The sequence below is a fragment of the Tachyglossus aculeatus genome, chromosome 1, assembly GCF_015852505.1.
Source record: "Tachyglossus aculeatus isolate mTacAcu1 chromosome 1, mTacAcu1.pri, whole genome shotgun sequence".
Taxonomy (NCBI): domain Eukaryota; kingdom Metazoa; phylum Chordata; class Mammalia; order Monotremata; family Tachyglossidae; genus Tachyglossus; species Tachyglossus aculeatus.
The window spans coordinates 53359915-53381805 of record NC_052066.1 but is presented as its reverse complement, the minus strand read 5'-3'; the positions used below and the strand labels follow the sequence as shown (position 1 = coordinate 53381805).

General features: G+C 45.6%; 1 protein-coding gene across 2 annotated transcripts in view; it reads right to left on the bottom strand.

Annotated features, from left to right (window-relative positions):
* Positions 1 to 5716: 5716 nt before the first annotated feature.
* The window catches only part of GNB4 (G protein subunit beta 4), a 120206-nt gene continuing 104031 nt past the window's right edge, over positions 5717 to 21891 (bottom strand). For both annotated transcript variants that reach the window (XM_038751032.1, XM_038751024.1), the window contains exons 9-10: positions 13691 to 13907; positions 5717 to 10528 (exon numbers count right to left, since the gene is read on the bottom strand). In XM_038751032.1, coding sequence (XP_038606960.1) covers positions 10422 to 10528; positions 13691 to 13907 — 324 coding nt within the window. In that variant the 3' untranslated portion in view covers positions 5717 to 10421. The remainder of the gene's footprint in view (positions 10529 to 13690; positions 13908 to 21891) is intronic.

The following is a 21891-nucleotide window of genomic DNA, read 5'->3' as shown; positions in this document are numbered from 1 at the left end:
TAGGGACTGTCTCTATAGGTTGCCAACTTGTACTTCCCAAGTGCTTAGTACAGTGCTTTGCACACAGTAAGCGCTCAATAAATACGATTGATTGATTAGGATGTCCCTACACACATATCTTTAGCAAAGCGGCGTGGCCTCGTTGATAGAGCATGGGCCTCGGGGAACTGAGTTCATTCATTCAATTGTATCTATTGAGCGCTTACTGTGTGCAGAGCACTGGACTAAGCGCTTGGGAAGTACAAGTTGGCAACATATAGAGACGGTCCCTACCCAACAGCGGGTGCACAGTCTAGAAGAGTCAATGGAAGAGTCAAGAGAAGGTTAAGTTCTGATCCTGACTCCACTGCTTGTCTGCTGTGTGATCTTGGGTAAGTCAGTTAACTTTGCCCTGTCTCCATTCCTTTGTCTGTAAAATGGGGTTTAATAATAATAATAATGATGATGGTATGTGGTAAGCACTTACTATGTGCCAAGCAGTGTCCTAAGCGCCGGGGGGATACGAGGTGATCAGGTTGTCCCACGGGGGGCTCACAGTCGTCATCCCCATTTTACAGATGAGGTAACTGAGGCCCAGAGAAGTGAAGTGACTTGCCCAAGGTCACACAGCTGACAATTGGCGGGGCTGGGATTTGAACCCATGACCTCTGACTCCAAAGCCCGGGCTCTTTCCACTGAGCCACACTGCTTCCCTCCCTCTCCATCCCCCTCATCTTCCCTTCCCCTCAGCACCTGTATATATGTATATATGTTTGTACATACTTATTATTCTATTTTACTTGTACCTATCTATTCTATTTATTTCATTTTGTTAGTATTTTTGGTTTTGTTCTCTGTCTCCCCCTTTTAGACCGTGAGCCTGCTGTTGGGTAGGGACCGTCTCTATATGTTGCCAACTTGTACTTCCCAAGTGCTTAGTACAGTGCTGTGCACACAGTAAGCGCTCAATAAATACGATTGATTGATTGCTTCTCGCTGTTTAAGACTGTGAGCTCCATGTGGGACAGGGATTGTGTCCAACCTAACTGTCTTCTATCTACCCCAGTGCTTAACAAAGACCATTATAACAAAAATTCAGACAACTGCATGGAAGGGCGGATCTTAAGCCCCTCAGGGAAGCGGCATGGCATAGGGGACAGCACGGGCTCCGCCACGTTTCTGTTGTGTGATCTTGGGCAAATCACGGTGCCTCAGTTTCCTCATTTGGAAAATGGGGATTGTCTGTGAGTCCCACATGGGACAAAGGACTGTGTCCAACCTGATTTGCCTGTATCCACCCCAGTGCTTAGTCATTACTCTATTTATTTTACTTCTACATATTTACTATTCTATTTATTTTGTCAGTGATGTGCATAGTTACGCGACCCCCCGAGCCCTACTCCAGGAGGCCTTCCCAGACTGAGCCCTTTCCTTCCTCTCCCCCTCGTCCCCATCTCCATCCCCCTCATCTTACCTCCTTCCCTTCCCCACAGCACCTGTATATATGTATATATGTTTGTACGTATTTATTACTCTATTTATTTTACTTGTACATATCTATTCTATTTATTTTGTTACTACGTTTGGTGTTGTTCTCTGTCTCCCCCTTTTAGACCGTGAGCCCACTGTTGGGTAGGGACCGTCCGTCTCTATATGTTGCCAACTTGTACTTCCCAAGTGCTTAGTCCAGTGCTCTGCACACAGTAAGTGCTCAATAAATACGATTGATGATGATGATGATGATGATGATCTAGCTTTACTTCTATTTATTCTGATGACTTGGCACCTGTTCACATGTTTTGTTTTGTCATCTGTCTCCCCCCTCTAGACTGTGAGCCCGTTGTTGGGTAGGGACCGTCTCTAGATGTTGCCAACCTGTACTTCCCAAGCGCTTAGTACTGTGCCCTGCACACAGTAAGTGCTCAATAAATACGATTGAATGAATGAAAGTGCCTGGTACATAGTAATTGCTTAACAAGTGGAAAGAGCCCGGGCTTTGGAGTCAGAGGTCATGGGTTCAAATGCTGGCTCTGCCACTTGTCAGCTGTGTGATTTTGGGCAAGTCACTTCACTTCTCTGTGCCTCAGTGACCTCATCTGTAGAATGGGGATTAAGACTGTGAGCCCCCTGTGGGACAACCTGATCACCTTGTAACCTCCCCAGCGCTTAGAACAGTGCTTTGCACATAGTAGGCGCTTAATAAATACCATCAATATTATCCCTTCTAGAGTGTGAGTCCACTGTTGAGTAGGGACTGTCTCTAGATGTTGCCAACTTGTACTTCCCAAGCGCTTAGTACAGTGCTTTGCACACAGCAAGCGCTCAATAAATACGATTGAATGAATGAATGAATAATAATAATAATATTCTTTTGCAAAGCAGGGCTATCAATCAATCGTATTTATTGAGCGCTTACTGTGTGCAGAGCACTGTACCTTAGTGATACCGGATTGTGTCAATCAATCAATCGTATTTATTGAGTGCTTACTGTGTGCAGAGCACTGTACCTTAGTGATACTGAGTGATACCGGATTGTGTCAATCAATCGTATTTATTGAGCGCTTACTGTGTGCAGAGCACTGTACCTTAGTGATACTTAGTGATACCGGATTGTATCAATCAATCGTATTTATTGAGCGCTTACTGTGTGCAGAGCACTGTACTAAGCGCTTGGGAAGTACAAGTTGGCAACATATAGAGACAGTCCCTACCCAACAGTGGGCTCACAGTCTAGTTCCTGCAGAGCCCCCCCATTGAGGAACCTTGCCTTGAAGGCCTCCCCATGGCTCCATTAACAAATATGCGCTGTATATTTATATATATATATATATATATAGAGAGAGAGATGTTATATATATATATATATGTATATATATGTACATATATATGTATATATATACATATATGTACATAAATATATGTAGAGCAGTGTGGCTCATTGGAAAGAGCACGGGCTTTGGAGTCAGAGGTCATGGGTTTGAATCCCGGCTCCGCCGCATGTCTGCTGTGTGACCTTGGGCAAGTCACTTAACTTCTCTGAGCCTCAGTTCCCTCATCTGTAAAACGGGGATTAAGACAGTGAGCCCCACGTGGGACAACTTGATCACCTTGTATCCCCTCAGCGCTTAGAACAGTGCTCTGCACATAGTAAGCGCTTAACAAATGCCATCATTATTATTATATGTACATATACTTATATATATAGACGAGGTTTTTTTATATATATATGTATATATATATATGTATATATATGTATATATATATATATATGTATATATAGACGAGGTTCCTAAGTTTGCTGTCAATATACCCCCAAGGGCAGTGGAAACGTGCTGTGGCAGAATGGAGTGTACGTGGCCACACAACTCTACAATGTGACAGGTGCTTAGGAACGGTCATGTGAGCGCTTAGTACAGTGCTCTGCACACAGTAAGCGCTCAATAAATACAATTGAATGATTGAACGTGGAGCTCGGTACCGGTCGGACTCTGACTTCAAGAACTTAAGTGCCTACGTGTTCCCCTTGGGAGGGGGGGACTTCAACAAGCACAGATGTCTTCGAATTGGGTGGGAGAAGGACACTTTCACGGGGAGCTGAAAGTTTGCGTGGTTGCAAAGTCTCGCTGATGGCGGTTTAATGTCTTAGCAAGATCATACGGTGGATCCTGGCGAAAGGAGGCTGCTTAGTCGTGGACTTGTGTTGCTTAGCACAGGATAATAAGCGCTTAGTACAGTGCTCTGCACACAGTAAGCGCTCAATAAATACGATTGATGATAATAATAATAATGATGGCATTTATTAAGCACTTACTATGTGCCAAGCACTGTTCTAAGTGCCGGGGAGGTTACAAGGTGATCAGGTTGTCCCACAGTGGGGCTCACAGTCTTAATCCTTATTTTACAGGTGAGGTAACTGAGGCCCGGAGAAGTGAAGTGACTTGCCCAAAGTCACCCAGCTGACAATTGGCAGAGCTGGACTCGAACCCATGACCTCTGACTCCAAAGCCCGGGCTCTTTCCACTGAGCCACGCTGCTTCTCTAGGATAGGGACGGTGCACATTTTAACAAATGTGTTTTTTTTTTCTGCAGCCAGTTGGTCATTCATGAGAAGCAGCATGGCTCAGTGGAAAGAGCCCGGGCTTGGGAGTCCGAGGTCATGGGTTCAAATCTTGGCTCCGCCAATCGTCAGCTGTGTGACTTTGGGCAAGTCACTTCACTTCTCTGGGCCTCAGTGACCTCATCTGTAAAATGGGGATTAAAACTGTGAGCCCCCTGTGGGATAACCTGATCACCTTGCAACCTCCCCAGTGCTTAGAACAGTGCTTTGCACATAGTAAATGCTTAATAAATGCCATCATAATTATTATTATTCTCTCGGCCTCAGTTACCTCATCTGTAAAATGGGGATTAAAACTGTGAGCCCCCTGTGGGATATCCTGATCACCTTGCAACCTCCCCAGTGCTTAGAACAGTGCTTTGCACATAGTAAGCGCTTAACAAATACCATTCTTCTAGACTGTGAGCCCGCTGTTGGGTAGGGACCGTCGCTATATGTTGCCAACTTGTACTTCCCAAGGGCTTAGTACAATGCTCTGCACACAGTAAGCGCTCAATAAATACGATTGAATGAATGGATACTATTATATTCAATAACTGACACCTTCCAAGGGCCAGGCTTTTCTTTAGGCAGAGTTTGAAATTTCAAAGTTTGCCTAAAGAACAGCCTGGCCCTTGGAAGGTGTCAGTTATTGAATATAATAGTATCCATTCATTCATTCAATCGTATTTCTTGAGCGCTCACGGCTTGGGTGGGCTGGACTCGAAATGGAAGTTTTTCAGGGCTACAGTGCTGAGTTGTGACACGGGCAGTCTGGTTTTCGTCCCAGGCGGTCGTCATCGCTGGCAGAGAATCGGAATTTAAGCTCCCGCCGAGTTACTCATTTGAGATAATGTCGTCTTATGCGGTGGAAAATGCTAACGAACCGAAGCGCAGGGCTTATCCGTGTGCTTCCAAGAGGGTTATAGTGTGTAGTCTGCGAGTGTTAGTCACAACGTAAGCTTTGGCTGTGATCCCCCGTTTGCAGGAGGAGTCAGAGGGGTAGGGACTGTATATGTTGCCAGCTCGTACTTCCCAAGCGCTTAGTCCAGTGCTCTGCACACAGTAAGCGCTCAATAAATACGATTGATTGATTTTTCTCGCCTCAGGAGTGTGTACGAATGACTGCTGGAGTGTGATCTTTCTAACCCCAGCAGCTAAGGTGTGCAAATCTGTGTCTTTCCTGATTCCACAGCTGAATCTCCTCCCTTTCTGACAAATTGATCATTCCGCTCAACGCGTACTTTCATCTTCTCCCACCCGAACGTCTAACCCGCTGTTTCTGCCGAGAAACAGGAATTAGTCACAGTGAAAGTACATTCCCTTTCTCATCGCGCCTTAAGCCCTTTGAAACCCTTGGCTCTGCCCACCCTCGCTCCCCATTTCAAATCTAGCTCCTAATTTAGCGTCCCACTGAACGATCCGCCCATCTTTTCGAGTCCGTGGCATTGGGAGGAACGTCCTTCCGATCGAGGCGGCCCAAGTTGGGGAGGGGATTTACTTTCCAGGACGCTGGTGAATTCTTTGACCATCTCACGGGCAGCGCACTGTGGGGGTGGTAGAACTAGGGAGAGAGAAAAAAGAATCAAAACGGGGATTCTGTTAAACGGTCCCATTCTTAAAATGACACGTTTCGAGAAGTCTGGTTAAAAGCACTTGTTTATTGGTTACAATATCAATTCATGGTAACATCTGTTTCACTGAGCCACTGTACAGATTACAAAGAAAAGATCCATTGTTGAAAAGGCTCTGAACGCAAGTTCAGAGCTAGTGATCGTTTTTCCACAGGGAAGTCTTTGTATGCAGCAAGAGCACTGTTGGAGAATGCACGGCACGAGTCCCTGGTTTCTTAAATTCGCTTAAATAAAAGCTTTAAGACTGTTTCCCGAATACACACACAATCCAAAGGCAGTGTAGAATCGCTTTCCAGGTTGAACGATGGAACCTCTCAAGTGTTTACGGCAACTTTCATCCCCCCCCCCTCCCCGCCCCCCAATCGACAACCGCGTTTTACAAAAATCAATTGGGTCTGGACTCCTTTGGGTGTAATATGTAGTACAAGTGTTCAGATACCTCATTGAAAGGAGAGACACAGAATAGAGCACCATCGTGTAAGTAAAACAGAGGCTTGAAATACCTAAAGACTATTCCACTGAAGTCCATATTAATCAAAAACCTACCGTACTGCGTGGTATAGGATTTTTTTTTTTTTTTTGTCAGGCACATTTAATCTGTTATCAGTTATATCAATTAGTAACACTGTTCACACATTTTTACCATAACAACACGGCATTAACATTCTGCATGTATTTTACATAACCAGCAATTGGATAGAGAGGCTTCGTGACGCCTCCGAAGTGTAGGAAGAATTTTACCAGCATGCAGGCCAGATCACTGTATACACTGTGCACCATCAACCCATGCTTAATTACTTTTACATGAAATGCTGTCTCAAAGGCAGTCATTCTAATACAAAACCATTGGATACATTTTTCGCCTTATAACTCGTCCACGCCTCGCGGCAACCGCCGCTTTCGAGAACCGCTCGAACCGCCGAGGGGGGAACTATTCCTTGAGTGAAGGGAGGAAACAGACCCCAGTTTGGGAATGTCTTTCATGCTGTTCTCTTCCCAACCTAAAACATGGATCTGGCTAACTGTGGGACCGAGGTTCAGTTACTAAATCGGATTTTTTTTGTTTGTTTTAAACCACTCTTACTGTTTATCAGGACTAGCTGGTCCGTCTAATCGGCGGTGTTAGCTCAGAGTAAACCAACTGCCCTTCCAAGCCCCGATTTCTATACTCGGGAGGGTAGTTTCGGGGGGGAGAGGGGTTGGAGGAGATGGGGAAGGGGGAGAGGTGTTAAATGATCAGTCATTAATCTAGTCTAGTTCCTGCATTTCATTGGCAGAAGGCAAATGTCCACTTTACCACAAAATAGAAAATGCCCCATTTTCTTAATTACCGGTAGATGCCAAAAAGCCTTGCATTTTCTGATCACCACCAGCTCCGTTGAAGTCATTAATGGCAGGATTAAGTCCCATTTTCAGGGACTTGATCAATACCCTTCAGTGCCAAATTAGCTAACACAAAATAGAAAATGCCCCATTTTCTTAATTACCGGCAGATGCCAAGAAGCCTTGCATTTTCTGATCGCCACCAGCTCCGTTGAAGTCATTAACGGCAGGACTAAGTCCCATTTTCAGGGACTCGATCAATACCCTTCAGTGTCAAATTAGCTAAGAGTGAGACGTAAACTGTTCAACGGCAACTGTGCCGAAGCTAAAGAAATTTCTGGGAGGCACGAGAAAGCTTTATAAAGTACAAAAGAAGTTTCAGACTGGAAAAATACTGGACGTGATCTCCGTTTAAGACTGGAAATAATGGCACAAGATCGCAGTTATTCGCTTTTGGCCTAAAATGCCTCATCGGTATTTTCGGCGAGAATACAAAACCTAGCATGCGGTTTGCGTTACTTAGAGTGAGGGCTTATTCCCCCCGCCTCGGTTCGGTGACTAACTTTTCGATTGTTTAGTGTTTCCCAGTAGCTTTAAAAGCCCGTTTTTTGAAAGACCACGGTTCCCTTATATTTAAGATGCCGACACAAACCTAAATGAACGTGAGAGCCATACGCAGACATCTGATTCTGAAGACCAATGGCCCTAGTGACTCCTTAAGAGTACAATGTGACCAGGAACGGGACTACAACGCTCCTGCCCCGCGTTTTCTGGTGGTGCTTGGTTTGAGGAAAGGAGGCTGAAATTTTTTATTGAAAACACGCCCGGCTGGATGCGTTTCGCTAAAACTGGAGACCGACGCACCCGATGATCACTTCAACAACTGCAAACTGAATCTGAGTAGTCATCCTAATGCGAGAGGACACCGAACGGCCAAATCCTCAACAGCTGACCCATCTGGTCGGAGTTTACGCCTGTCTGCTTCACTCCAGAATTCCCCCTTAACAGAAAATACTCAGATTTCCCACAAACGGCCAAACCTGGCCAAAACGGGGCATCTAAAACACGACAACGTTCAGGAAGTGAGATCTAACTAAGCACACGCGTGAGACCCTTTTGGGAGATCAGCCGGCTGTATACAGCCACCGGTTGCTTTGAATCACTACGTAATCACTAAAGCATCGGTCCCGTTTTGATCCCCTCTCACCTCAAGTCTTTTAGAATGAAAATTTCCATTCCAACGGCACCTCACAAAGCAGGAGATGCTGAAAACGTCTTCCACGATCCGATGCGTTTTCTCTAGATTTTCAGCACAACATCCTAAACCGAACGGCGCCGCTTTTTAGGAGCATCTAGTATGCGCGTTTTCTGCGAAAAAACGTTCCTCCCTGTTCGGGAACGGAAAAGACAAGACATCCCACGCGTAACCGGCGACAAGCAAACGATTCATAAAAAAATGCGCGAATTGGTTTTTGGTCCTAGATACCTTAAGTCTGACTTCAGTAAACGTAGTATCCTTTCTACAGCACAAGATGCACTTTTATTTTTCAACTGCCGTTGGCACATTCGTAACTGTAAAGGTGACAGTGCGCAGACACAATTGGCAAGCGTGAACGTTAGGATTATAAACGACCGGAGCTTAACTGTGGTCTCGGTAATCGTCACTTCTGAAGGCAACAAAATATCGGGCCCTTCACTGACCCAAATGACCGGGAACCATGCGAGGACTTGATGCCTTCAGCTAGAAGGAGGCCTCCAGTTTGCCTCTCTGAAAAGACTCACTAGAACCCAGTTTTAGAAGATAGGCCAAGGGAAGAAGTTTCCCCAACAAAATGACTTTGAATTCCTGTTTTTCCGGCATATTTATTGGGCTCGCACGTTACGCCGCTGTCAAAGTCGGGCAATTGCCTGGTCCTCGCTCAAGGGACCATTTCGGAAATGTTGCTCTTGGCTTAAAAGAGGCTTCGTTCAGATCTAGACGGTCGATGGAGTCGGGAGCCCAGAAACACACTCTCCTCGGCCAAGGAGGAAATACTTACACACGGAACGGTTAATGTCTCAACTGACCAAACTGCCGGTGCCTGGTCAAATGGGAAGGCATCTTTACTAGTCCGGAAAACAGAAAACACTGAAGAGACATCACGTCGCACAACTGGGCCACTACTTTCCAGAAATACCGTTAACTCGTTCAAAAGGTAACACCGTCCCATCCCATTAGGGAAACAGAACTCGATGGACGTGTTGACGTGGGACGCTGTACGCTTTAACACTAATCACTTAAATACCTGCTTTTCCTCTTCAGATGAGAGAACAAAGGTGGTTTAACTTATCCACGTCGAGCTCTCGAGCTAGAGCCGGCAGACAAACTCGGAAGAGCAACTTAAGGTAGTTAAAGGGAATTTGTGGGGTCGTTTCACCTGTGAAAGCGTCCTGTTTTCTCTATATGAACGCCGCCTAACCAGCCACTTCTACCTGGAATGTCCCAAGAGCAGAAGAGAAAGGTAAAACTCATGTGAAATGAGATTTAGATCCCAGGGATCATCTGCAAAACTTGACACCCTCCCCCCCGGCCCCCAAAAGCCTGAAAGTTGGCACTTAGTTTTAACTCCTTGGTGCCCAATCTCCACAGTTACGCCAGAAGCCTTTTGGGGTGACGGGCTGGGAGGGAGGGGTTAACCCAAAGGCGGAATGGGTGGAGAAGTGAGGCTCTAGGTATTGTGGAATCATCAGGACCTCTTTAAAGTGTGAAGGAAACTCTCTAAACGTCTCCTAAGATACACACACATCATACATGTGCACGCACACCCACACAGCAATGGCATTGATGTGGGTTTACAGCAAATACACAAAAGATCCTTTAAAACGGCAACCTGGTTCTTTCGCTACAAGACTCAAAAGTGACAACTCAGTCAACTGAAAAGCTATAAATGTAGTTATTTTTTTTTTTAAAAAAAAGCCAACTTATTTTACATAACGAACAAATGTTACATGATGAACTGCTATTGTGTGTACATTATGAGAAAGTACAGGACTAGCAGATCTGGAGCACAAGCAGAAATCCTTCAAGGACTACCTTAACCAAACCCCCCAAAACAAAAATAACTGGCTCTTCAGCTTTGTGGTCACCATGATTTTGTGGGCTAGCCTGGTTTTTTTTTCTTTTTTTTTTTTTAAAGTCAGTGATTTTTTTTTTCCGTTCCCTCCCATCCCCATTTTTTCGCTTGATTTTTTTTTTTTTTTGTAGTTTACAGAAAGCCTTTTTGTGTAATAATCAGTGAATAGAAAAACTTCACCTGCAAATACAAGGTAGAAATGTTATTTCACAGCTATAGGCTGCAGCATCGATCTCTCCAGGTCTCGACGGAGAACGCACACCGTATTTGCCCCAGTTAATTCCAGATTCGGAGAAAACTGTCCCAAGATCCCGTGGCGACGGCCATGCCGTCATCGGTCACCCCTAGGCAGCTCACGCGGTTGTCGTGGCCGGCAAGGACCCCTGGAAAAGAGGGGAGGGGGAATCATCAAACAATGAGACAGTCAACAGATGGAACGGTTTTAAAGGGGGTCGCTTCCATTTGAAAAAGACACGTTGATCCCTAACGCGTGGACAAAATTCTACTCTACGAAAACCGTGCAGTCACGGCAAGTGGCTGCACACTGTTTTAATAATAATAATGATAATAATAATAATAATAATAACAACAACAATAATAATAATAATGATGGCATTTATTAAGCGCTTACTATGTGCAGAGCACCGTTCTAAGCGCTGGGGGGGATACAAGGTGATCAAGTTGTCCCACGTGGGGCTCACAGTCTTAATCCCCATTTTACAGGTGGGGTAACTGAGGCTCAGAGAAGTGAAGTGACATTTTTTTTTTTTTAATGGCATTTATTAAGCGCTTCCTATGTGCAGAGCACTGTTCTAAGCGCTGGGCACTGTTCTAAGACTTGCCCAAAGTCACACAGCTGACCACTGGTGGAGCCGGGATTTGAACCCATGACCTCTGACTCCAAAGCCCGGGCTCTTTCCCACTGAGCCACGCTGCTTCTCTTTAGAGCAAAATGAACTACAATGGTGATGACGATGATCAAAAAACCTCCTCCCTTCCACATCCTAGAGCTGCAGAGCAGGAGGGGATGCAGGACTCCTGCTTTGAAATATCCGAAAAAGAACTCGGGTCTTTCCTCTCTCCCTTATGGCCCCGGCCCCCGAGTGGGAGGAGGGTTAAAATGGACGTGGCAGCGTTTGGGGGGTACACAGTGAGCAGCACGCATCACGGGGACAGCTGGACAGAGCCTGGGCATCAGAAGGGGTTCTAGCCTTGGCTCTGCCGCCTGTCTGCTGTGTGGCCTTGGGCAAATCACCTACTTTCTCTGTGCCTCAATTGCCTCAGCTGTAAAATGGGGATTAAGACTGTGGGCCCCACGCGGCCCAGGGACGGCATCCAAACTGATTACCTTGTATCTACCCCAGGCCTTAGAAGAGTGTCTGGCACATAGTAAGTGCTTAACAAATATCATTTTTTTAAAAAAAAGGCATGGCTTAGCACCACTGCTGAAAAAGAATGCTCCCATCAAAACTTCTCTTCCTCCCTTCAAAGCCCTACTGAGAGCTCACCTCCTCCAAGAGGCCTTCCCAGACTGAGCCCCCTTTTTCCTCTCCTCCTCCCCACCCCCCTGCCCTACCTCCTTCCCCTCCCCACAGCACTTGTATATATACTTGTACAGATTTATCCCTCTATTAATTTTACTTGTACATATTTACTGTTCTATTTATTTTGTTAATGATGTGCATCTAGCTTTAATTCTATTTGTTCTGACGTCTTGACACCTGTCCACATGTTTTGTTTTGTTGTCTGTCTCCCCCTTCTAGACTGTGAGCCCGTTGTTGGGTAGGGACCGTCTCTATATGATGCCAACTTGTACTTCCCAAGCGCTTAGTACACTGCTCTGCACACAGTAAGGGCTTAATAAATATGACTGACTGACTGAATGAATGAATGAATGAAAACCTGTTACTAGGCCTTGGTCACATCAAGAGAAACAAGGAAAACCAAGAAAATATCTTGTTTGTGGTAAGGTGTTAGCGACATTAGAACTTTCATGGGATGATAGTTCACATTCTTCATTAACTTAAAAAAACTAAATTATTTCACTACCTCCTTCCCCTCCCCACAGCACTTGTATATATACTTGTACAGTTTTATTACTCTATTAATTTTACCTGTACATATTTACTATTCTATTTATTTTGTTAATGATGTGCATCTAGCTTTAATTCTATTTGTTCTGACGTCTTGACACCTGTCCACATGTTTTGTTTTGTTGTCTGTCTCCCCCTTCTAGACTGTGAGCCCGCTGTTGGGTAGGGACCGTCTCTATATGTTGCCAACTTGTACTTCCCAAGCGCTTAGTACAGTGCTCTGCACACAGTAAGGGCTTAATAAATATGATTGAATGAATGAATGAATGAAAACTTATTACTAGGCCTTGGTCACATCAAGAGAAACAAGGAAAACCAAGAAAATATCTTGTTTGTAATAAGGTGTTAGTGACATTAGAACTTTCATGGGATGACAGTTCACATTCTTCACTAACTTAAAAAAAGTAAATTATTCCACTACAAATTTCCTCCTGAATGTTAGAATGCAAGGGAATAACGAGGTGAGTGAACATTGACAAAAATGGAATAATAATAATAATAATAATGGCATTTATTAAGCGCTTACTATGTGCAAAGCACTGTTCTAAGTGCTATAAAACAAACCCCCCAAAAACTATTTTACATGATCTACAAATCCAGTCACAAAATCCTTTTTAACTAGGGAAACTTCTTGGGAGAAAAGAAAATGTTAGGCCGGACCAGAAAGGATATAAAAATATGAAAATCTCAAAAAAAAAAATCTGCAAACGGAGGACCTTCTTGAGTGGCTGTCACTGCTTTAGATTTTCAAATGCACTCTTGAACAAGATGAAATCACCCAAAGTCAGGTACCGTACATGTACGCTGCAAAAATGTACTCTTTGAGGGGAAAGAGTTCCATCCCCCATCTATTTCATCTCATATGCGTTATCAACTGATTGAACGAAATAAGACCGAGGTGAAATTAACATCAAAAAGGTTAACATCAAAATCATCACACCAAAATTAACACTAGAAAAAAACCTGATTTTTTTTTCACGTTGCACAATGTGGCCAAACCCAAACAAAATCGGTTCCGGAAACCAGTGCGATTTATTACTCTATTTTACTTGTACATATTTCCTATTCTATTTATTTTGTTAATGATGTGCATTTAGCTTTAATTCTATTTATTCTGACGACTTGACACCTGTCTCCACGTTTTGTTATCTGTCTCCCCCTTCTAGACTGTGAGCCCGTTGTTGGGTAGGGACCGTCTCTATATGTTGCCAACTTGTTACTTCCCAAGCGCTTAGTACAGCGCTCTGCACACAGTAAGCGCTCAAAAAATACGATTGAATGAATGAATGAGTGAATAAGACAGGGACTGTGGGCAACCTGATTATCTTGTATCTACCCCAGTGCTTATTTCGGTGCTTGGCATATAGTAAGCGCTTAAGTACCACAACTTTTATGCATTTTGACATTTAACAGAAACCACCGAGCCCCCAAAGCCCCCAAATCTTTCCTCACCTGCACGCTCTCCTTTCAAAGTGTCCCAGACATTACAGTTGAAGTCATCGTAGCCCGCAAGCAAGAGGCGCCCACTTTTTGAGAAGGCGACAGAAGTGATTCCACAAATGATGTTGTCGTGAGAATACATCATTAGCTCCTGGTCGGCGCGGAGGTCGAAGAGCCGGCAGGTAGCGTCATCGGAGCCAGTGGCAAAGGCGTGTCCATTTGGGAAGAACTAAAAAAGGAACCAAGAAATGCAGGGGTTATAAAGGAAGCTTTAAAAATGCAAAAGTCTAAAATTTCCTTCTCTGGGCACCTAAACGATCTAGCATTTGCAACTCTACAATATGCGGGTTTTAAAAATCGCTCTCAGTCCCGCTGTTTACCAGATCGGCTCAGAGCTTTTCAGAGGCTCAGAAAAGGAAGGGGCCCATAAAGATCACACTTCTTCTGAACTGTTTCGATAAACCTCCGAGCGGCCGAAAAACCCCAGACTAGTTTGCAATGATCTCAAATAATAATAATAATAACGACGATGATGGTATTTGTTAAGTGCTATGCCGAGCACTGTTCTGGGGGGGATGCAAGGTGATCAGGTTGTCCCATGAGGGGCTCACGGTCTTCATCCCCATTTTACAGATGAGGTAACAGGCACAAAAAGCGTGGTGCAGTGGAAAGAGCCCGGGCTTTGGAGTCAGAAGTCATGGGTTCAAATCCCGGCTCCGCCAACTGTCAGCTGTGTGACTTTGGGCAAGTCGCTTCACTTCTCTGGGCCTCAGTCACCTCATCTGTAAAATGGGGATGAAGACTGTGAGCCCCCCGTGGGACAAACTGTTCACCTTGTAACCTCCCCGGGGCTTAGAACGGTGCTTTGCACATAGTAAGCACTTAACAAATACCATCATCATTATTATTATTATTATTAATAAATACATTTGAATGAATAAATTTCTAGACTGTGAGCCCACTGTTGGGCAGGGACCGTCTCTATGTGTTGCCAATTTGTACTTCCCAAGCGCTTAGTACAGTGCTCTGCACACAGTAAGCGCTCAATAAATCAGCATGGCTCAGTGGAAAGAGCCCGGGCTTTGGAGTCAGAGGTCATGGGTTCGAATTCCGACTCTGCCACTTGTCAGCTGGGTGACTTTGGGCAAGTCGCTTCACTTCTCTGGGCCTCAGTCGCCTCATCTGTAAAATGGGGATTAAGACTGTGAACCCCCCCCCGTGGGACAACCTGATCACCTTGTAACCTCCCCAGCGCTTGGAACAGTGCTTTGCACATAGTAAGCGCTTAACAAATGCCATCATTAATTTAAAAAGTGAAGTGACTCGCCCAAAGTCGCACAGCAGACAAGTGGCGGAGCCGGGATTAGAACCCAAGACCTCCGACTCCCAAGCCCGTGTTCTTTCCACTGAGCCGCGCTGCTTCTCTAAACTACTTAAGGGTTCAGTACATATGAGTGGAACAGTGCTTTGCACATAGTAAGCGCTTCACAAATACCATCATCATCATTATTATTATTATATGAGTATGGTGATCCAGTTCAGGACGTCTCTCCTGACAACCGTTCCACCAATTCATTCATTCATTCATATTTATTGAGCGCTTACTGTGCGCAGAGCACTGTACTAAGCGCTTGGGAAGTCCAAGTTGGCAACATATAGAGACGGTCCCTACCCAACAACGGGCTCACAGGCTAGAAGAGTGGGTTTATTGAGCGCTGACTGTGTGCAGAGCACTGTGCTAAGCGCTTGGAAAGTACACCCGAGAAGCAGCATGGCTCGGTGGAAAGAGCCCGGGCTTTGGAGTCGGCGGTCATGGGTTCGAATCCCGGCTCTGCAGATTGTCAGCTGTGTGACTTTGGGCGGGTCACTTCACTTCTCTGGGCCTCAGTTACCTCATCTGTAAAATGGGGATTAAGGCTGTCAGCCCCCCCGTGAGACAACCTGATCACCTTGCAACCTCCCCAGCGCTTAGAACAGTGCTTTGCACATAGTAAGCGCTTAATAACCATTCGGCCACAAATAGAGGGGGAAGGAGGAGGAGGAGGACAGGGAGGAGGAGGGGTCAGCTGGAATGGGAAACTCCCTGGGCCGCCCTTCCCTCAGGCCTCCTCAGCCTTCCTCCATTCGGTCATTCAATCGTATTTACTGAGCGCTTCCTGTGTGCAGGGCACTGTACTAAGCGCTTGGGAAGTACAAGTGGTCTACATCTAGAGACGGTCCCTCTCCAATAACGGGCTCCCAGTCTAGAAGGGGGAGACAGACAGCAAAACAGAACATGCCTTCATTCATTCAATCGTATTTACTCACTCAATCGTATTTGCGGAGCGCTGACTGTGTGCAGAGCACTGGACTGAGGACTTATGCATCCGGCTCTCATTGCGAGAGCCTTTTCTGCCAAAGTGCACTCTGATGAAATACCCCACTGCAGATTTATTGTTGAATTTTAACAGGAAAAAGCAAAGAACTAGAGTACAAGACGTTTCTAGGGCTCTCGCATCCCTCCTATAAACCATGAACTCGTCTAAACTATTGCGCTGGCAGCCCACTGTTGGGTAGGGACCGTCTCTCTATGTTGCCAACTTGTACTTCCCAAGCGCTTAGTACAGTGCTCTGCACACAGTAAGCGCTCAATAAATACGATTGATGATGATGATGATAATGATTAGCCCACCACCACTTGCACCGCCCCCCGCCTCCCACCCCCGGCACAGGCTCAGTCGAAAGAGCCCCGGCTTGGGAGTCAGAGGTCATGGGTTCTAATCCCGGCTCCGCTGCATCTGCTCTGTGACTTTGGGCAAGCCACTTAACTTCTCTGAGCCTCAGTGACCTCATCTGTAAAATGGGGATGAAGACGCCGGGCCCCACGTGGGACCCGGTGCTTAGAACAGTGCTCTGCACGCAGTAAGCACTTAACAAATACCATTATTATTATTATTATCTGTAAAACGGGGATTAAGATTGTGAGCCTCACATGGGACAACCTGATCACCTTGTATCTCCCCCAGCGCTTAGAACGGTGCTTTGCACATAATAAGGGAAGCGGCGTGGCTCAGTGGAAAGAGCCCGGGCTTTGGAGCCAGAGGTCACGGGTTCAAATCCCGGCTCCACCAATTGTCAGCTGGTCAGCTGTGTGACTTTGGGCAAGTCACTGTGAGCCCACTGTTGGGTACGGACTGTCTCTATATGTTGCCAATTTGTACTTCCCAAGCGCTTAGTACAGTGCTCTGCACATAGTAAGCGCTCAATAAATACGATTGATGATGATTGATGATGATCTCTGGGCCTCAGTTCCCTCATCTGCCAAACGGGGATGAAGACTGTGAGCCCCCTGTGGGACAACCTGATCACCTTGTAACCTTCCCAGCGCTTAGAACAGTGCTTGGCACATAGTAAGCACTTAATAAATGACATCATTATTATTATTATAATAAGCACTTATCAAATGCTATCAAAAAAAAAAAGACTGTGAGCCCCACGTGGGACAACCTGATCACCTTGTATCCCCCCCAAGGGCTTAAAATAGTGCTTTGCACATAGTGAGCGCGTAACAAATGCCATCCTTATTTATTATTTCCGCTGAGGGCCCCAGGAAAATATGCCAAAAAGAGCGGGCTAGCCTTGTCGAGGTTTTGCCCCTTTTCTGGCCAATGTGACTGCAGTTTAGCGCCCACGCTGTGCCCCAGCACCGTGGCCCCGCAGTCGGTCCCCTCCTTGGCCTCCGCCGTCTTCACCTCCCTCGTCTGCCGGCTCTTTTTCCGGCTTTCCGAAGGGCCTACCCACCTTACCAAATGCCCCGAGTGGCTCTTCATCATCATCATCATCAATCGCATTTATTGAGCGCTTACTGTGTGCACAGCACTGTACTAAGCGCTTGGGAAGTACAAGCTGGCAACACACAGAGACGGTCCCTACCTTCCCCACTGCCCCGGCGGGCATTTCCCTACTTGCAAAGATGGAACTGGAAAGCAGGTTTCCCGATTCCCGGAGTTGTGGTCCTTCCCCCGAATCAACAGCTGGGCTGCTGGAATGAACTCTAGGCACTTGAACGGAAAAAGGGACCTGCCTCTGAGCATCTTCCCACCCTGGACTCCGACCTTTTCACGGGAAATGGACTTGGAAATGAGCGGAATGGGGGAGCTTGAAAATGGGACTCCGAAGGTACACTTAGGGATGTGCCTGGAGTGAGGGGCTGTGGCAGTTCTTGGAGTTCAGGACACGTTTTGGAAGGGGAAGAAGTTGGTGGCTGTGGGTTTCTGATAACGTGGATGATGGGTTGGAGGGGAGGAGTCGATCAGTCAACAACCAAACTAGGTACCTGAGGGATGAGTTCATTCATTCATTCATTCAATCGTATTTATTGAGCACTTACGGTGTGCAGAGTGCTTGGGAAGTACAAGTTGGCAACATATAAGGACGGTTTCCTACCCAACAACGGGATTTACTGAGCGCTTACTGTGTGCAGAACACCGCACTAAGTGCTTCTTTGAACATCAATTCAAAAGGCATTTTATTTTCACACTACTAAGATGAGTTCTGGAAATTCTCATTAAAGGCTCCGCGGAAAAATCATTTTTACTACATGATGCTAAAAGGCCCTTAATCTCCCTCTGTTCAAGTGTAAACTCCTTGAGAGCGGGGATTATGTTTACCAACCGTATTGTACTCTCTCAAGTGCTGAGTTCCGTGCTCTGCAAAAAGTAAGTGCTCAAAAAATACCACGGGCAGATTCAAGATGGTGGGGAGGTGAGCCTTGTCTCGATTTGTTACTCTATTTATTTAACTTGTACATCTCTATTCTATTTATTTTATTTTGTTAGTATGTTTGGTTTTGTTCTCTGTCTCCCCCTTTTAGACTGTGAGCCCACTGTTGGGTAGGGACTGCCTCTATATGTTGCCGACTTGTACTTCCCAAGCGTTTAGTACAGTGCTCTGCACACAGTAAGCGCTCAATAAATACGATTGATGATTAATGAAGTTCAAATATTGTCCTTGAGGTGCCTGAGGATTTTTTTTTGAGCTATGCAGGGGGTGAAAACAAATGCCAGTGCAAAGGGGACAGAGAAACCAGTGAAGTCTGAGAGAAAAAGCAAGGACACCCAGAATTGGGAGGGAGGGAGCGAGAGAGGAAAGAGATGCCTGATACAGAAGTAGATCGATCAATGAATGGGAGGGAGATAAGAAAAAAGGGAATGGAGAAGATGGAGACAAAACGAGGAGATAATAATAATGGTAATGATAATAATAATAATGGTTTAACAATAAGTTGTTACGCATGTACTCTGGGCCAACCACTGTGCTAAACATAATAATAATGATAGCATTTATTAAGCACTTACTATGTGCAGAGCACTGTTCTAAGCGCTGGGGAGGTTACAAGGTGATGAGGTTGTCCCACGGGGGGCTCACAGTCTTCATCCCCATTTTACAGATGAGGGAACTGAGGCCCAGAGAAGTTAAGTAGCTTGCCCAAAGTCACACAGCTGACAAGTGGTGGAGCTGGGATTTGAACCCATGACCTCCGACTCCAAAGCCCGGGCTCTTTCCACTGAGCCACGCGGTTTCTCTAAAATAATAATAATGTTGGTATTTGTTAAGCGCTTACTATGTGCCAAGCACTGTTCTAAGCGCTGGGGTAGGTACAAGGTAATCAGGTTGTCCCACGCGGGGCTCACAGTCTTCATCCCCATTTTCCAGATGAGGGAACTGAGGCCCAGAGAAGTGAAGTGACTTGCCCAAAGTCACACAGCTGACAAGTGGCGGAGCCGGGATTTGAACCCACGGCCTCTGACTCCAAAGCCCGGGCTCTTTCCACTGAGCCACGCTGCTTCTTTGAACACTGAAACATTGAAGTAGATACAAGATCATCTTGTCGGTTATGGTCACTGTCTTATATGGGGCTCACAATCTTACGGGGGGAGGTGGAACAGAAATGTAATCCCATTTTGCATATGAGAAAACAGGCTCCGAGAAGTTAAGTGACCCACCTAAGGTGACACAGCAGGCCAGTGGCAGTGCAGGGATTAGAACTAAGGTCACCTGCCTCCCAGCTCCGTACCCTTTCCAATTGGCCACATGGCTTCACGTGAAATAAGGTGCAAGAATATGGAATTTCTTTGAAAATTTAACGGATATCAGTTATCCCTGGCAGGAATAGTGCAGTGAGTTGGGTCACCTGCCTCCCAGCTCCGTACTCTTTCCAATTGGCCACATGGCTTCACATGAAATAAGGTGCAAGAATATGGAATTTCTTTGAAAATTTAATGGATATCAGTTATCCCTGGCAGGAATAGTGTAGTGAGTTGGTTTGACTGCCACCTTTTTGTGTTCTGGTTGGGTGTGTCTCTGATTACAAATCTCTGATTTGTACTGGGAAGTACAAATTGTGATGCCAATTTGTACTTCCCAAGCGCTTAGTACAGTGCTCTGCACATAGTAAGCGCTCAATAAATACGATTGATTGATTGATTGATTGATTATGAGTTCTGAGCACGGTCTTGACTTCCTAGTGTCTCTCTTTATTTCATGGTACGTGTTAAGCACTTACTGTGTGCCAGGCACTGGATTTAAGCGCTGGGTAGACACAAACCCATTGAATTGGACACAGTTCCTGTCCCACATGGGACTCACGATCTTAACCCCCATTTTACAGATGAGGGAACTGAGGCACAGAGAAGTGGCTAGCCCAAGGGCACGCAGCCAGACAAGGGGTGAAGCCGGGATTAGAACCCAGGTCCCCTTACTCCCAGCGCTCTTTCCACTAGTCTACCCTGCTTCGCCAAATTTTAGGTCTCTCTGCAGGATTTCTTTTAGACTGTGAGCCCACTGTTGGGTAGGGGCTGTCTCTATATGTTGCCAAATTGTACTTCCCAAGCGCTTAGCACAGTAAGCGCTCAATAAATACGATTGATGATGATGATGATGATGATGATTTCTTTTCCCTAAAGAGAACAGCTGCTTCTGCTTGCTCCCTGAACTGCATCCTACCACTCTCGGGGTATGTAAGGTAACTCAGGCTTTGAAACCACAGTGGAGAGCTGTGGTTCTCAAGGACAGCCATCCGACAGTTTCAAAAGCAAAATAATTAAAAGCAAATGTTTTTCCTGAAGAACTTCGTTTTTCAGATCATTAAACTTGAGACCCACCAGTATGAAACAACAACAACAACAACAACAAAAAGAGCTCTTCCTTTAGACGGCGACCTTCTTTTTCTCAGACTGCAGTACTGAGGAAATAGCAATGGACATACATAGAAACAACATTCTGTAAAAAATTTGTGTTCCCCAAGACGACGGTGTGGGGAGGGAGGAGGAGAAGAGGTCAAACACCGTCTGAAACCCATCGGAGTAAGCAATTTATACCTTTATCCAGGTTTAACTTTAAACAGCTTGAAAGCTACTAGTCCACAAGACACTCCAGGTGATTAAAACACCCCAAGGCCTGAAATGAAAAATCGGGGGGCAAATGTTCTGATGAAATAATAATTAGACTGTGAGCCCACTGTTGGGTAGGGACTGACTCTATATGTTGCCAACTTGTACTTCCCAAGCGCTTAGAACAGTGTTCTGCACACAGTAAGCGCTCAATAAATACGATTGATTGATTGATTGATAATAATAATGGTATTTGCTAAGCGCTTCCTATGTGCAAAGTACTGTTCTAAGCACTGAGGGGATACAAGGTGATCAGACTGTCCCACGTGGGGCTCACAGTCTTAATCCTGTGAGCTCCACGTGGGACAACCTGATCACCTTGTAAATTCCCCAGAGCTTAGAACAGTGCTCTGCACATAGGAAGCGCTTAATAAATGCCCTTATTATTATTATAATCCCCATTTTCCAGATGAGGCCCAGAGAAGTGAAGTGACTTGCCCAAAGTCACACAGCTGACAACTGGCGGAGCCAGGATTTGAACCCGTGACCTAAGCCCGGGCTCTTTCCACTGAGCCACACTGCTGAACACATGTTGGTGCCAATGGGGCCGAATTCAAAGATCTAAGTGATCTACGATCTCCCTCTCTCCAGGTGACCTTGCTTCAGTCCACTGCCTCAGGATTGGAGTCATATGGCATAAGAATAATTGTTAATATAACTGGGAAAGCGCTGTTGTTTCAAACGTTTTCATCGATTTATATCTGGCTATATGATGCTGCTGTTCACATCCCAGTTCTGTGGTTAAGAGTGGAGCTTCCTAGGTTTTAACCCAATAGGACACAT